The sequence below is a fragment of the Electrophorus electricus genome, chromosome 5 (genome assembly GCF_013358815.1).
Source record: "Electrophorus electricus isolate fEleEle1 chromosome 5, fEleEle1.pri, whole genome shotgun sequence".
Taxonomy (NCBI): Eukaryota; Metazoa; Chordata; class Actinopteri; order Gymnotiformes; family Gymnotidae; genus Electrophorus; species Electrophorus electricus.
Genome location: NC_049539.1, coordinates 3,096,362 through 3,112,622, shown reverse-complemented (window position 1 = coordinate 3,112,622; position 16,261 = coordinate 3,096,362). Strand labels below are relative to the sequence as shown.

Genomic DNA, 16,261 nt, shown 5'->3' with positions numbered 1-16,261 from the left:
ATGGTATGTATGCAGAAATAGTATTTGAATAATTAGCTAGAATCTAACTTTATGGATATCCAATCAATAAAAAAAACTCAGAAATGTCAATTTAATAAAGAGCCAAATTGAATTCAGCCCGAGTCCCTCTGAGACTGATGGAGCGGTTAGCTCACGTACGCCTATGTATTAACAGGATACACACAAATAGTGATTGGGAATGAGTGATTGTGGTCCATGGCAACTTCTGTTTCCTTTACCAATGTGTTTGCATACATTTCAGATTAGTTTAGTTTAGAAGAGATAACTATAAATAATATTACAGCTGTGATTATTCACATCTGGTTAGTTGCCATGACCACTAAATGAAAGAAAAAAAAATTCTTTTCTACTTTTATCTGTACTTTTTTCTCTTTATTTCCATAGGTCTTGCTGGTGAGAAGATTCAGGGGAAAATGCATGTATTTCTTCAGAGATATCGCCCAGACCACTATGCTCAGCTGGTCTGTGCTCATGTTCTCTGAAGGAATTGTAACTAGTGTATATTTATCATTAAGTAGTAATGTATACAAGCTGCTAAATGTGATGTAATGATAATCTTTATTTCCAAAGGTATGTGAACACGTCTCGTAATTATTAAGTTAAGGTGTTTCCACCCCCATGCTAACAGGCGTAGAATATCAAACGCATAGACATTCAGTCCCTATAGAAAAACATTTGTAGTAGAATGGGTCATAAAGACAAGGTCAGGTGCTGTTGTAAAATGGAAGCATCTAGGAACAATAACAGCTCAGCCATGAAGTGATGCACCATGCAAACTCACAGAGCAGGTCCACTGACTGCTGTAGTGCATAGCACATAAAAATCGCATATTCTCTGTTGTGTCACTCATTACACTATTTCAAAATGCCTCTGGGAGCAATGTGAGCACAAGAACTGCATCAGGAGCCATGGCCAAGCCTATAATCACTCAGTGCCTATTGGCTGGAGGGATGTATAGCATGTTGCCACCGGAATCTGGAACTGTAGAAACATTCTTTGGAGTGATAAATCACACTTCACTCTCTGGCAATATGATGGACAAATATGGGTTTGGTTTGGTGTATGCCAGGGGAATATCTACCAAAGTGCATAGTGGTAACAATAAAGTTTGACATTGTGGGCAATATTCTTCCATGTTTGTGGCAAAAGTTTGGGGAAGACTCTTTCTTGTTCCAGCATGATACTGCTCCTGTGCACAGAGCGAGGTCCATAAAGACATGTCTTGATGAGTTAGAAACTCCTGTGGCCTACACAGAGCCCTGAACATCTTTGGGGTGAATTGGAACACTACATAAAAATGTATAATAATGCTTTTGGGATTTGATGTCCACAATGCCTGTGTAAGAGTGACGGTTAGATGTTCACATACTTTTAGCCGCACAGTATAGATCAAAAACTGAGCTTCTATCTACATATATCGTATGCTTTCCTACTACTGATCAACTGTACATGCAACCAGAGGGGCTACAGACTGTAATCGTATGCTTATACATTTATTAAAAGCTGCTTTATAAATTGTACTTTATAAAGTGGCTATATGAGTGTAATTACCAGGGGTCGGTCAGAAGAGCAGGGTTTATTAAACTTGGGTCCTTGAGTTGGAAACTTATTAAATTAATTGTTTGATTAATTAATTCAATAATATTTTCAGCAATTTTTTTAAAAAATTATTTTTATACCAACTTTTCTTCATTAAGAATTTTCCACATTAAAAATAAAAACAATTACAATTGTCCAAAAACAAGTTTGGTGATGGATATGCCTAACGTTTCTGAGATGTTCTTTTCTTTGATAAATTACAAGAACACAGAAAAAAGTATGCACTTAAAAGTAAATGTTAATTTTGCTCATTAAAAAGGGAAATGCAGTTTCGATACTGATGCTTGTACCGCGGCTTTTTTTTTTGCCAGTGATCGCCGTTCTAAATGTAGAACATTGGAAGAAGTCCTCATCAGAACCGTTCAGGTCGACCGTTGGAGAGAGAAGGGAAACGACGCGACAGGCTGATAATCATGTTTTTGCCCTCAGTGAATAGGGCAACACTTTCTTATTTTAGAAGTGTCGAAGCCGTAAAAAGGGAAAGGATCAGAGCGTCTGAGCAAAAAACGTGGATTATTCACCCTTACTGCAGATTCAGGTAAAGTTGGAAGTCTACATTGTGGGTAGCTAGCTGTCTAACCTCTGTAGCGTTTGATATGCCTAGTTATCCGTAACGTTATGCATCATTTAATTTAGGCTAAGATATTTTTAAAAATACACATAAGGTGCGTGTAGCTAGATAGTTTAACACTATTCTTTATTTTGTTTTCGCTAAGGCTAGATAGTTCTCTTCTTTTGTTCTCTTCCATCAGGAACTACTGGCTAATAGCCATGCTTCTAATAACGTTGGTCAATATGGTTGTAATACCTCTCAGTGTGAGCTTTTTCGCAGAGGATGTTTATTATAGTCCTGCCTGGATTGCATTCACCGTGGTCAATGACTTCCTGTTTGTCACAGATCTCTGTCTTAACTTTCGCATTGGCCTGGCAAGTAAAGATTCTGAGGTATCGTTTTACTTAATTGCTACTAAAACTTTAATACTTTACACTCATGGGATTGCATGGGATTTGACGTTTGCAGTGCTTTACGGTAAATTTGGGCATATGTGTACCCAGATATGAGCCTTTATACGATGTCGTTTGAAACTCGGTGCATATAAGATTTACTGTCTCTTACCTCCAAGCTGCAGCTTGTGAAAGTCAAGGCTATCAGACAAAGGGTTCAGTGATGCTTGTTTCTTATATGTGGTAAAGATTTGCAACAAATGTTATTTCTATAACATATATGATTTCAAGACACATAGTATCTTGGCTTCAGTGGTGGATAATACAACAAAAGGACACTTTAAGTATACTTAGTGTCATGTAGTTTCTGTTTGTGGTCTCCTCCACTTGGTTGTCACTCCTAATGTTGTGACCAATTAAAACTAGCATAGCAATGAAGAAAATTACAAAACTACACAAACAGGCTAACATTTTTGCAGGTAGATAGTTAAGCAGTACAAGTTATATGTATATATAAGTATAAAATATTTCAAGTGCCTGGATTTGCTAATTAACTAAGCCAGCACATAGAATTAAATAGTAAAGTCAGCTGGATGACTAGGACTGGGTTTTACTTTTTGCAACTAAACCTGTATGCCACTTGTTTATACTTGTCTCTGAATTATTTCACACACTTTCACACTCCTGATGGCTGAGGACTGAAGATTATAAAAACATGCTTTATTGTGGCTTATGGGAAAGAAATTATAATTGTAGGTAATGATAAGAAAGCAGATGTGGCTATGTGCACATATACCTAGAATAAATCCTTACTTGAAACTTTTCGATTAGGTTTCGCAACTTAGTACCTTCATACTTGATACCTTCTTTAAGTTACATGAGGTACTTGATACCTTCATTTAATTAATGCAAGTACTGCTGATCCTATGACTGTCTGATTATTTTCTTTCACAAGGTGATAATTCTAGACCCGAAGAAAATAAAGAATCAATACTTAAAAACATGGTTCTTTCTAGACTTACTGGCTGTTGCACCAGTAGATTACTGTCTTCTCATTGCTATGGTGAGCACATTCTTCTTATTACTATTGTTATTGTAGTAGTAGTATTAGTAGTTTAGATTTTGCAGTAGACATAATGAATGTTCAGATTGCAAATTAGTCCTATCTACTTTGGCTAAGGGTAGTATAATACAAGTTACCAGAGCCTGACATTGTTCTGGCAATGCAAAGAAGCCCTTGGTTTAGTCAATTTATATCTTATGGGAAGAAATTATTTCAAGTTGTTCTTGATTATTTTTCTTTTGTTTTTTGTTTCTTTTGTTTGTGTTCAGGAGTTTGGTGCCATTGGTGCCAGTCGTCAGGGACTTGCAGGGATCAGAATGACACGTTTGATTAAACTGATCAGGTTGTTCAGTTTGTTAAGATTATTAAGAATTTCAAAACTTCTGCAATATGTCCGCCAGTGGGAAGAGGTAAGTATAGTTTTAGGTAGTGAGTTAGGCTTGCAGTTGTACAATTAAATGCACTCTTTATTAAATTTGCAAGTAAATCTGAACACTAGAGATTTTGAAATGCTTGTATCTCTGTTCTGTCCACAATTGAATAATACTGAATATTGGGTGTACTGGGTGCAAGATGGACAAAACATAGGCCTATGGAATTACGTTTTTCAGGCCACCTGTAATAATAAATGAATAAATTACTTAATAACATTAGGATAATAATTATTATGGTACTCTTTAATTGTATGAATAGTCTGATGCTTAAGTTTAAACCACTGTTTTGTTTTTTTTGTTTCAAATAGTTCTATAGTAAAAAATTTAATACTTAGTTCAAAAGTCATTTAGATTACTGATTTCACACAGCTTGTCTCTAAATTATACATACATACTTGCCTGAAAACTTTTTTTGAGATGTATATCTGTGTGCATTCAATTTCTATTTCTTGTTTTTCTCTCATCAAAATAAAAGTCTGCTAATAATGCCCACTTTCAGGAAGATGGTGATGAGTTTTTGATGTAGTTTTAAGGGATAGTGGCATATAAAAGGAACTTTTTTATTTCATTAACAATGGGCCTAATGCAATTTCTATTTCTAAAATAACATGTGGACATCCTCTTCTAGTAATGGTGGTGGGGAGAGCTATTGATTCCTGTTTAGGTCACCCCTGACATAGATAGAAATTACATACTTAGAAAATTCTGACAAGATCCCAGAATTGTGTGTGTGTAAGCAAATGTTTATTAATGTCAGGTCAATGGCTGGAATGTAGGGGGAATTGCCACATTCTTCAAATTCATGAACATGATTGCGATTATCATTTTGCTGTGCCACTGGAATGCCTGTATTCAGTTTATGGTTGTTGTAGCCATGGACTTTCCTAAACATAGCTGGGTCATACTGGAGGGACTTGTGGTGAGTAATATGTTGTAATGGTGTATGTATAAGAAAAAGGTGATTGTTCTTTAGCATTAACTTATGCTTAAAATTTGAAAGCTAACCTTAAATAAAATTGTTTTTAAAAATATTCAAAAGAAATTTGAGGTTAGAACTCAAGTCGCAATTATTGACAGTCCTTGAAATGTATTCCTCCCATTATCTTTCTTTTTTGATTGACAAGAGTATTGACAAGTTCTTAAGAAATATCCCATGATTTCCTGTTTCCTTGGAGTATACACTCAATTTATTAGAATGACTTAGAGCCACCTGTCTTATAGTTACACTCACTGGTCACTTTATTAGATACCCCTGTCTTATAAGTGGCAATAATTTAACCATGGATGCAGTATTTTAAAGAGTATTCCTAAAATTACAAATATGGAAGTGTGTCTACGTGTGCGCATGCCTGTGCACACATGCAGGAAAGTGTCTATAGAATCACTTTTAAATGAATCTTGCATTTCATTTTACCAGAATAAACCCATGAGTTATCTGTATTCCAAAAGCATGTTCCGAGCATTATGCCAAATGATGACCCTGAACTATGGCTCCAAAGAAATACCGAAAGGTAAGCAATACGTAGTAAGTATATTAATATAATTTTTAAAGTTTTAGAATATATTAACAGGTTTGAATGGAATGCAGTATATACAAAGGGGAATTTATAGATTTCCATAAGTGTCCTGAACTCAGTTCCTTTGCATTTGTCACTTTTTATGTTTCAGAGTTGACAGAGCTGTGTGTGGTTGTTATTAGCATAATGGTTGGGTCAGTGATATACACCATGATTTTCGGACGCATATTTGCACTAGTCTCAAACTCCAGGATGGGTGAACTCATGTATGATACCAAGGTAAGAATACATAACAATTTAATCTGGTTCACTGATCAGCTTGTGCTTAAATCAGATAGAGATGTACTTTTTCATCATTTAGCAAAAGCTGAACACAGATTCTTTTTAAGAGAATGTTATGTTCTTTTATTCCACTTGAAGGCTGTGCTTGTCCAATGTCATGCCCTGGCCTGCCAAAATTGCTGAGTATAACTAGTATCCAAGACATTTGTTGTGGTGTGTTAATATACTCTACATTATTGAAGCTCTCATGAATCTTTTCTGTAGTGTAATGAAATTAAGGAGTTCATGAGACAAAGCCGGCTCCCTACCTCCTTAAGAAACAAAATCATGGGCCATCTAGAAAACAGATACTGGGGGAAATGGTTTGATGAAAAAGACATTCTAAAGGATCTATCTGAACCTCTCAGGCAGGTATGGAGATTGATGTATTAATTAAATGTATTTAAGGTGCATTTATTATCATATACCTACAGATAGAGTACCTGAACATAATTGTTTAAGTGCTGATTAACATGTGATTACTGGGATGTAATAATATTGAATAAAAATGTGAAATATAAATTTGTATTCGTTTTGTGCATTCTTTCCAAATCTCCATAGGAAACAGTCAGATTCAACTGTTCAAGTCTTAACATGTCATTTTTCAAAGATGCAGAGCCTCTGTTTATTACTGGCCTGCTGGAGTTGCTGGAGTTTGAAGTGTATGAGAAAGGAGACCTGATCATCCGTAAAGGTGCTTTGGGGGACTGCATGTACTTCATTGAGAGAGGCACTGTGGAGGTCAGAGCTCCTGCATTCAGCCAAACCCTCACAGATGGAGCCTACTTTGGAGGTACTTCCAAATCTGGCAGGTCCAGGCTTTCCATTATTAAGCATTAGTGGGTCAAGGCATTTGGAACTGATGAAGTCCATTGGATGAGTGGCAAAATGTGTTCAAGGTTATACCCCATGTCCAGATTATACCCCATATACTTTCAATTGCACCTAATTGCAAATCTGAGTTTTCCCCTGGAAGTAATACTGTGCAGATGCTGAAATGTAAAGAATTATGAGCCATCCAAACATTTGTTAATAATTTAAACACCCTTCTGTTGAGTGGCATGTAACATTCTGTTATGTTAAAACAGTGGTTCTTTAATCCAGGGTACACTACAGATGTTTTTCAGTAGACACTTAAAAAAATTCAAATAATCTTAACACAGTTACATTAATCAGGAGGTCAGTTATAATATTAAATTATCAATGTGCGGTTAACATTTAACTGCTGAATGACAAAATTAGAGTTTAGAGTTGCTCTTGCATTTATGTTGATGAGCATTCAGATATGATTTGCATATGAAGCAGTCCAGTCAGAAAGCTCATCATGTTCTCCCATAGCTGTCACGTTGGCCGAACCTCAAGCACACTACAACACCCAGCATGCTGTTCGTCACCCGGCTAAAGACTGAACCAATACACATTCCTTCAGATCCTCATCACCGGAATATTGATATCACCTGTTTCTCTACATTCAACTGTATTTAAATCTGACTAGAACGTCCCAGTATTGCAAAGTATTGCCACTAGTATATACTGTGCATACCAGGCGTGCTTTTCTTGATTTCCCTCCTGTGTATCGGTTTTGTTTTTTTTTGTTTTTTTGCTTTTCTGTCTTCTGATTTTTGCCTGCCCCTTTTTGGAATAGGTTGCCTGGTTTATGATTGTTCTTTGTTTTTTTGACTCGGACTGTTTACCTTATTGATTTGGATTACCTGTGTCTTTGCTTTCCTGGTTTTGACCCTGGCTTGTTCACCCACCACGAACTTGGAATACAATAAATCCATCGCTCTACATCAGCAAGTGTCTCACTTTGCTTGCCCCGTCACAGAGTACTTCACCACTATGCAGACAGCGGATTTGGAGGCATTAAAAGAGGCTATTACCAGCCAAGGACAGCTACTTGGCCAACACCAACAGGTACTCGAGGGATTCACGTGGTCTATGGACACAATTGCCAAACAAGCAGACCAACAGGCACAAATGTTGGAACTCGGGCAATGTCTCAGAGAACGTACATCGCGGTTACACACTATGACTACTTCTCCCCAGCATAACCCATCTCCAGCATTCGTTGCCGCTCCCAGCGGCACTCCAACTGCAGTCCCCGTGAGTAAACCGAATAAATATGACGGCTCTCCAGAAAAGTGTCAGGGTTTTTTGTTACAATGCACCCTGTATTTCAGTAGCATCCCTCCTTGTTCTAACCAAGCAAAGATTGCAATCCTTACCTCTCATCTAACGGAAAAAGCACTAGATTGGGCTACTGCTGTCTGGGAGAACATACAGGCGGTTTCTTACGAGGACTTTATCGCTCAATTTAAAGCCATTTTCGATCGGCCACATGAGGTAAGAGCATGCAGAGAAATGCTTACCAAACTCCACCAAGGCAACCATTCTGTGTCGGACTATGCCCGTGAGTTCTGTAACATTGCTGCCGGTAGTGGGTGGAACGATGTGGCCCTGCATGTCACTTTCCAGAACGGTCTGAACACAGAGGTACTGCATGAATTGGCTTGTCAGGATGACAAGCTCAACCTCAATCAGCTTATAGCCCTAGCCATCCGTCTTGACCATTTTCTGTTGGAATGAAGACCGCATAGAGCCAACAGTACCTGCTTAACTTATACCACTCCTGTAACAAGAGTAGATCCCAGACAAGAGAATGCAGTGGAGCCCATGCAATGTGATTCCACTCGCCTGACCAAGGAGGAGAGGAGACGTCATTTCCAGGAGGGACTATGCCTGTACTGTGGGTCTTCAGGACAGGTTATCAGGGAGTGTCGTATTAGACTCAACAGGTCTAATTAGACCCAAAAGATGGTAGTGAAGTCATTTACGGTACCTGTCTATGTTAGGGCTCACACTCCGTCCTCTCTGATTACAGCCCTGATTGACTCCGGAGCAGAGGGCAATTTCATACACGACCACCTGGTAAAGGATTTAGACATCCCCATAGAGCCCTTACCAAAAACTCTTTGCCTAGCCACTGTAGATGGGTCTTCAATAGGGTCTGGTTCCTTCACATCAGTCAGATTCACCACCAGCGCACTTCACTCAGAACTCATCTCTTTTCTGGTTATGGAAGCCTCATCCTTCCCAATCATTCTGGGTCTAACCTGGTTGGAACAACACAACCCAAGCATATCATGGTCACAAAGGGAGATCACTCACTGGTCGTCTTGATGTCAGAAGAAATGTCTAACATTACCTACAGTGAACTCATATTCCACCTCTATAGAAAACCCTGCTGACAACCACACCTTTTCTGTTCCTCAAGAGTACCAGGAAATTACTGGCCAGGAACAGAAGGAGGAAATTGAACAAGCCACACAAAGTACCGTCATCCCAAAAGATTGTCCTGCAGGGAGACATTACGTACTGGCATCATGTTGGGATCGCCTGTTAACCTGGGCTCATTCTTCACTTGCTACGGGACATCCCGGTAGAGACTCGCACTCGACAACTCCTGGCTAGCAAATCTTGGTGGGAGACAATCACAAGCAATGTACACAGGTACGTTTCTTCCTGTTCTGTATGCAAGAAAAGCAAACCCCCTAAGACTCTACCTGGAGATAAACTCATTCCCCATACCTGAAAGACCCTGGTCCCATATAGCCATTGGTTTCATCACTGACCTACCCTGCTCAAATGGCAGTAATACAAATGCCAGTAATACTATTTTACTTATGGTAGTTGACCGGTTCTCCCATGACGTACGATTCATTGCCTTCCCTGGATTACCCACAGCTCTTCAGACTGCAGAGGCCCTGTTCAACCAGGTGTTCGGTATATTCGGCATCCCAGAAGACATCTTGTCGGACCGGGGACCTCAATTCACGTCCCATGTGTGGTCAGCCTTTTTCGAACACATAGGAGTTGCCATTAGTCTTACGTCCGATTATCACCCACATTCCAACAGTCAATGTGAAAGGACTAATCAAGAACTAAGCAAGTTCCTGTACTGTTTTTGTTTGCACAATCCCTCAGACTGGTCCACGTTCCTTCCTTGGGCATAAATCGCCCAAAACTCGCTCATGAGTTCTTCCACTGGCATAACGCCTTTTGAGTGTTTCCTAGGCTACCAGCCCCCAATGGGCCTGTGGACCTTGATCATGACGGATGTCCCCACTGTGGATGAATGGATGCAACAGAGCGAGAGGGTATGGGAGAAGACGCACCAGCAAATTGAACACGCTCCAATGATATAAGGAACTAGCGGATATATGACTAGCCGTCATAATAGCTTTGTCTTCACCATCTTTATTTTTTTCTTACTGCTTGAACAAGGTGCACTGCATGTGGCACAAATGTGACATTTGCCACACCAAAATGCCCTGCTTGAAATAATCAGTGGAATTATATAGTATTATTTCCCCAGAATTTGCTTTTTGTCCCAGTAAACAATAGCATTGAGAACAGATGCATTAATGCAAACTGAAAATGAAATGCTGGTTTAATTTGTTTTTACTGAACATGTTTTCAGTGAGTTGTTTTGTTTTTGTTTTTGTTTTTTGTTTTTTTGATGGATGGATGGATTTGTAGAGAGCAGCTAAATTTTTGACTTTGCACGTTTCCAGATGTCATTTCAAGACATGTGAGCAGTTCTAACTTTCATTACATAGCACTTAAAATAGGCCGTATCCAGTAAAAGGGGACCAGTCATATTCATTTTCAATGTTGATAATTTTATTTTTGGGGTCTACTTGAATAGATTTACAATCTGTTCCAAAAACACATTATTTTTGTCATACTGTACACCTCTTCACCCTCTGTCTGAAATGCTTTTAGAACTCCTATGTCCCCCTACTGATGAGCCCCGTCTGCTCTGATTGGTCTGCTTGCCCACTCTGTTCTGATTGGTCTGCAGACAGACTTCTCTCCTGAGAAGCTATAAACACTGATGTGTTTTAAATGTTAGAAATCATTAGTGGCCAGGGGTTTGCAAGCTGTTTGCAATCTCGGGAATGGACATGCAGTTGTCTGCATGTGGAAAGAACTCTGTATGATACATGTGGAAAAATACCAGGGGCATTAGAAATTTAGCAGAAGCTAACTGGCTAGCCAAGTGGATTGTAATAACATTACAGCTTGAAATCCTAAATCCTCCTCCACCATACCATCAAACCATCACCATATTTATATACAATGTTAGGTAAAATGGGACTGCAACTGATTAGCAAAACCATTATAACTCAATAAGATTAGTTGTTAAGTTAGCCTTGTTAGTTGAGAAGCCTACAGCTGAGCACTGTCTATGTCTTTGCTGCAGCCAACAATTCTACTGTACACCTGAAAAGTCACAGTAGCTACTTACCAAAGGTCCTCAAATAACAATGTATACTTACAGGTTGTGAACCTGTGAATCCACACAAAGTTGGAACTGCCCTGTCCTCGACGAGTAAAAGATGCAAAAATCGAGCATTGAACTGCACACAGTTTTTGAAGTCTTCTGTAAAGTGCCTGGCAGACAGTAAAAGAATTGAAACACTGGAGGGAACTGGGAAAATTCCATTTCAACCACTGACTTCTTTCTGGTTCTACTGTTGTTCCTAAATGCCCCAGTCAGCTAGTCTTAAAGTTAAATATTCAAATATAAAATGAAGATGCAGACAGAATTAGTAGAAGAGAATAGCTGGTCCTGTCATTTATTGCAGGTTAACATTATCAAGCATTATTGAGGCGCCCTCCGGAGGATGTCTAAGAATCAAACAAAGAACCCACATTTTTATACATTTGTCAGACGTGATTATGTATTCACCCCACCTTTTTACATACTAGTGTTTGCATTCACCACCATTACATCCAAACCATACATTAGTCAACATATGCAAACTGATATCCACAACAGTTACCACCACATACCACAAGACGCCCGTTACCGTTGGAGCTTGTTACCACCACATTCCACAAGAAGACTTCTTTTAACCTTGTCCTAAAGAAGATTTTTTTTAATACGGTCCTGAGCTTGGTGGAGAGGTCATATATCTTACCCTGAGGTCCACCAAAGCCAACCCAGGATCCTTTGCTGAAGCCTGCAGAGGCCTCTGCCCTGTACGCAAATCATTCTGAAAGGACAAAGAATCACTATACTCCTTATGTTTTATGTTATTAATATGGCTAATGCACTGTTAGGCCTCTTTTCCCTGTTAACACTCTTTTTATTACCTCACTACCTTTAGCAGAGAATACAAAGGACATTTCCCCTCACTCCGGCATGTATTTTGGGCTTTGTAACTTTGCAGGCCATCTACATGCTCAAAAAGCTATATAACACACTTAAAGCAATGGGAAATACAGAAAACGATAATAGGTCCCTTTTAATAACTAATCAGTCATTCCGAGATGCAGTGGCAGCTGCTGTGTCTGGTTTTACTAATTACATTGCTCAGTAGACATGCTACTATTAAGCAATTCTTAAATATTTCTATATATTAAGTTTTGCACATGTTCTTTTTGTTTGGTCTCCGTGATCATGATGTCTTCAGTACAGTTTTTTTTTGGAAGTGGGTCAGATGCATTGTCAGTGAAGCAGGCAGAGTGTTCCCCACTTCATCAATTCTCTGTAGTTATTTGATAGATGAGGAGAACATGGATTAATAACCCCCTTCATTAACTGGCTTTAATAAACTATTTTAATAAATGGAAGAAATCTGTTTGCATAAATAAAAAAGTTTCAAATAAAATGTTCCCCTATTGTGCTTTCCACAGAGCTCTGCTTGATGACCAATAAGAGGAAACGTATGGCTGATGTCATGGCTCTGACTCTGTGTAGACTGTACTCCCTCTCGGTGGACAGCTACAATGCAGTTCTGAGCCACTTCCCTGAGATGAAAGCTCACCTTCAAACAGTCTCACAGGAGAGAAGGGACAAGGTTTCAGGTCTGAAACTAGGCCTTGAGGAATGGTTTTGGTTATGGGTGCAATCTGATGGCTGCATCATACACACGCTCTTGCACTTATATTAAGCCCCAAGCTCATGAATTTGTATAATTTATGATTTTTTTAAATGATAACATGGAAGGAACTGCAACAGATACAAGGTGATCAGCATTTGGTAGTAGTAGCTCAGTGGTTAAGGTCATTGAATTGGGATTAGAAGGTTGCCAGTTCAAGCCCCACCCCCACCAGATTACCATTGTTGGGTCCCTGAGCAAGGTGCTTAATGCTAAAGATATATTCAGTCATATTTGTAAATGAGTGGATTAAAGTGTAGGCTAAATAACATAAATGTAAATCAGCTAACAAGTGCTAGGTAAAATTTAGCTTTGAGAAAATACTTAATGAAATATTAAGTAGTTGTTAGGACAACCATCTACAACTGTGAGATTAAAGATTAAATTAATAAATCCAACAAAATAACTAAGGATGTCTAACAAAAAATTGAAGAAGCAGAAACCAGTATTTAAAACACAGAAGATGTTGAGGATATTCTAAAGCTAGAGTGTTTTTAAGATTACTTTTGAAGTTGACCCCAGACTTTGATCCTTTCTGTGAGCTTCAAATTCACTAAACCTTCTGATAGAGCCAAACCAGGATCCATTGTTGCAAATTTCCTGATATACAAAACAAAAAAGGCTGCTATCAATCTGGGTATAAAAAGGCCTTGAGGGCAAGGCAATAAAATCACAGTCAACCACAACTACTGACCTGATGGTTCTCTAGTGACACAGGTAGGTTCACAAAGCTAAACAGGATCTGAATGATATTACATTTCAGTTACAGTTTCAATCCAGGCTACATATCTGTTACAAAAAAGCACAAAGGTTTACAGGTTTACAGGTTAAAGAATTGGAGAAAGAAAATTGTTGATAGGTGTCACTAAACCCCCTACTACCCTGATAAAGCAGATTTTACATCTGTCCTGGCAAAGGATCTGCCCCCAAAAAGCACCTATGAGGCTTTCAACTGCAAACTGCAAAAAAACCAAAAAAACCCAATCCAAAACGAGTATTCAGATGCCTACAGCCTAAAGAAGAGTGATATGATCTGCAGTGGATAGGTTAAAGCAGTGATTGATGTTTGTGACTGGATAATCAATGTCCATACTGCACATTACTCTGGTTTGTTGTCTAATGTACGCTTCCCAGAATACCTAAGAGACTTTAGGTGCAAGTTTCTGTATTATCATGAATAATATGCGCATGACCATGTCAATTACATGGGCCCTCTGCTGAGTAGAAGAGGAACAGGGTTACCCCATGGCATTTCCAGTTGTGCTCTTTCATCGGCTACTATGTAATGCTCACTGTGTTGGAAATCAAAGACTCGGTTCTGTTTGCTCGTTTTGTTAATTAGCATTTATTTGTCTAATTCTTTGTGGAGCACCTATTCTACTTTGCTGTCTTTAAAAGGTGTGGCAGAATGTTGTTGAACATAAGGTACATAAATGATGACAAGGAATAGCCAAGTTTTGTTAAACAAAACAAAGAAAATGAAGACACAGATTAACAGTGTAAACTTCATAAAAGAAGTAAAATTCAGACTAAACATAGACAATAAAAAGGTCACACAGCCTTCCTGCATACTTTACTGAAGTGGAGCACACAGACATGAAGTGAACAGAATGAGTCTTTTCAGCATTTCTCAGACCTGGTCAAAGAAGAGGGGCTGCCATTCTTATTTTGAACAAAGTCAATTATGGTCATCCTTCTGAATTGAAAGATAAAGAAGATACATACTGAGAAGAGGTCAATTCAAAGATGCTCATATAAATTGGTATATACACCACCAGGCTTTGTACGAGATTGGTAGACTCAAGACAACACTATCATTTTGGAGCTCTAATTCTGATTCTTGATACCAAAAAAGACTTAGAATTCTGTTTAAAAAGTTATATTTAAAATGGCTTGTCAAAGCCAACTTGCTGGTCTTTTATTAGTCTGCTGTTCTGTTATTATTCTTTCCTTTAAAAAATTAGAACACTATTATGTCAACTGTTTTTAAAATAGAATCATCAAACTTTGCTAACTTTCCAAATGCCCAAAGTGCCCTAATGTGACTACACATGTGTTACTTTTCTTACACATAGTCTTTAGAATTCCTTTCTTAATCCCTCCATCATCCAATAGGAATATTTTGATATATATTGATATAGTACATCTTTTCATTCATAGCTCTGTTCTCACTTAGGTAGCAACTGATTTTTAAACTCCATTAATTTTTATGATATAGCCAACAAACCTGAAAAAAGACTCATCAACTGATCCCAAGCTTCAAATGGCATTTTGTACCAGTGGCCCTCTACCCTTTTTTCATCCCTCCATCATCCAATTGAGAATAATAAAATGTATGTTAAAATGTAAACTTCCAATCATTCTTGATAACTCAAATGTATGAAAAAGAAGATTTTTTCAGTGGATTACGTAAATGTAAATGATTATACAGCCTTTCAAATAAATATTTGTTAATTAATTTAATAATGCAATAAAAATAATCAAACAATAATCGACCTGCTTAATCCAATTTATGGTCACGAGGGGGCCAGAGCCTAACCTAGCAGCATAGGACACAAGGCAGGAACAGATGACACTAATCCATTACAGGACACAAACACACATCTTCCAATAAACAGTTAAATAGAAAAGGAAACGGGTTTTCAAATTGAAATGTATATATAATCAAATGTATAAATTAAAAGACTGTATATATGATAGCTTTGTGACGTAAATTATTGTCTTGTGGTTTTTCTTCAGATTCTGCAAAATCCACACATGAAACTGAGGCTGAATCAAAACCTCCTAAGCTTCGCAGAATTGTATACAGGGTCTCCAAAGTCCAGCCACAGCCTTGAGGTTTCTCTAGATGGGTGGATTAGGAGGGTATTTCTCTACTAGTCATGGGCCTCCTGTGTTTATCAGACAAAACCAGACCAGCAAAACAATCTCCTTGTATAACACCCATCACACTATTGTGTGAAGTCTGTGTATTGGACTTTTTTTTTTTTTTTACCATTATACATGTACAGTTATTCGTATTCTGTGATTATTGTCATCCAGTATCAGCCACATACATAGCCCATGTATTGACTTTTTGTTTTTACTGCTGCTCATTGTGTTAGTACAACTTGTGGTCTATGTTCAGTGTTCACCCTGAACTTTGAGGATATCCAAACTAGTTAAATGATACATGAGTATTAATATAATTACAATAAATACATTTATAAACACTTTATGTTACTTGTTACCCTGAAGTAGTGAACTGCTAATTCACATAGGAGTAAAATGTAAGTAAGTTTAAGTAAGTAAGCATATAAGTAAGTTTAATTTATTTATTAATTCACATTGAAATTTGGATCCAAATAAACGACTACATAGCTAGTTAATGGTCCAACCGCTGTTTATTTAACATGTTACTGAGATTGA

General features: G+C 38.1%; 2 protein-coding genes across 5 annotated transcripts in view; both read left to right on the top strand.

Moving 5' to 3' along the window:
- thtpa (thiamine triphosphatase) overlaps positions 1 to 2,020 on the top strand; it is a 20,221-nt gene extending 18,201 nt beyond the window's left edge. For 2 of the 3 annotated variants that reach the window (XM_027023948.2, XM_027023950.2), the window contains one exon: positions 406 to 1,878. In XM_027023948.2, coding sequence (XP_026879749.1) covers positions 406 to 503 — 98 coding nt within the window. In that variant the 3' untranslated portion in view covers positions 504 to 1,878. Of the gene's footprint in view, positions 1 to 405; positions 1,879 to 1,931 lie in introns of those variants that run through there. The other variant, XM_027023949.2, reaches the window with a different exon arrangement.
- Positions 1,941 to 16,261, top strand: LOC113586083 (potassium/sodium hyperpolarization-activated cyclic nucleotide-gated channel 2-like). 2 transcript variants are annotated; one of them, XM_027023943.2, is made up of 11 exons: positions 1,941 to 2,158; positions 2,373 to 2,565; positions 3,521 to 3,628; positions 3,898 to 4,038; positions 4,820 to 4,981; positions 5,480 to 5,573; positions 5,731 to 5,858; positions 6,126 to 6,272; positions 6,462 to 6,693; positions 12,609 to 12,779; positions 15,593 to 16,261. In XM_027023943.2, exons 1-11 carry the CDS (start codon positions 2,034 to 2,036, stop codon positions 15,688 to 15,690), a joined length of 1,599 nt encoding a protein of 532 aa, XP_026879744.2. In that variant the 5' UTR covers positions 1,941 to 2,033; the 3' UTR covers positions 15,691 to 16,261. The 2 variants fall into 2 exon arrangements, with proteins under 2 accessions (XP_026879744.2, XP_026879746.1); XM_027023945.2 differs by lacking the exons at positions 12,609 to 12,779; positions 15,593 to 16,261 and adding an exon at positions 7,239 to 7,768.

Coding starts and splice junctions, on each gene's coding strand:
- LOC113586083 (XM_027023943.2), top strand. CDS start 2,034: ATGTTTTTGCCCTCAGTGAATAGGGCAACACTTTCTTATTTTAGAAGT. Junction 5,574..5,730: donor CTCCAAAGAAATACCGAAAG/GTAAGCAATACG, acceptor TTTATGTTTCAG/AGTTGACAGAGCTGTGTGTG. Junction 12,780..15,592: donor GAGAAGGGACAAGGTTTCAG/GTCTGAAACTAG, acceptor GTTTTTCTTCAG/ATTCTGCAAAATCCACACAT.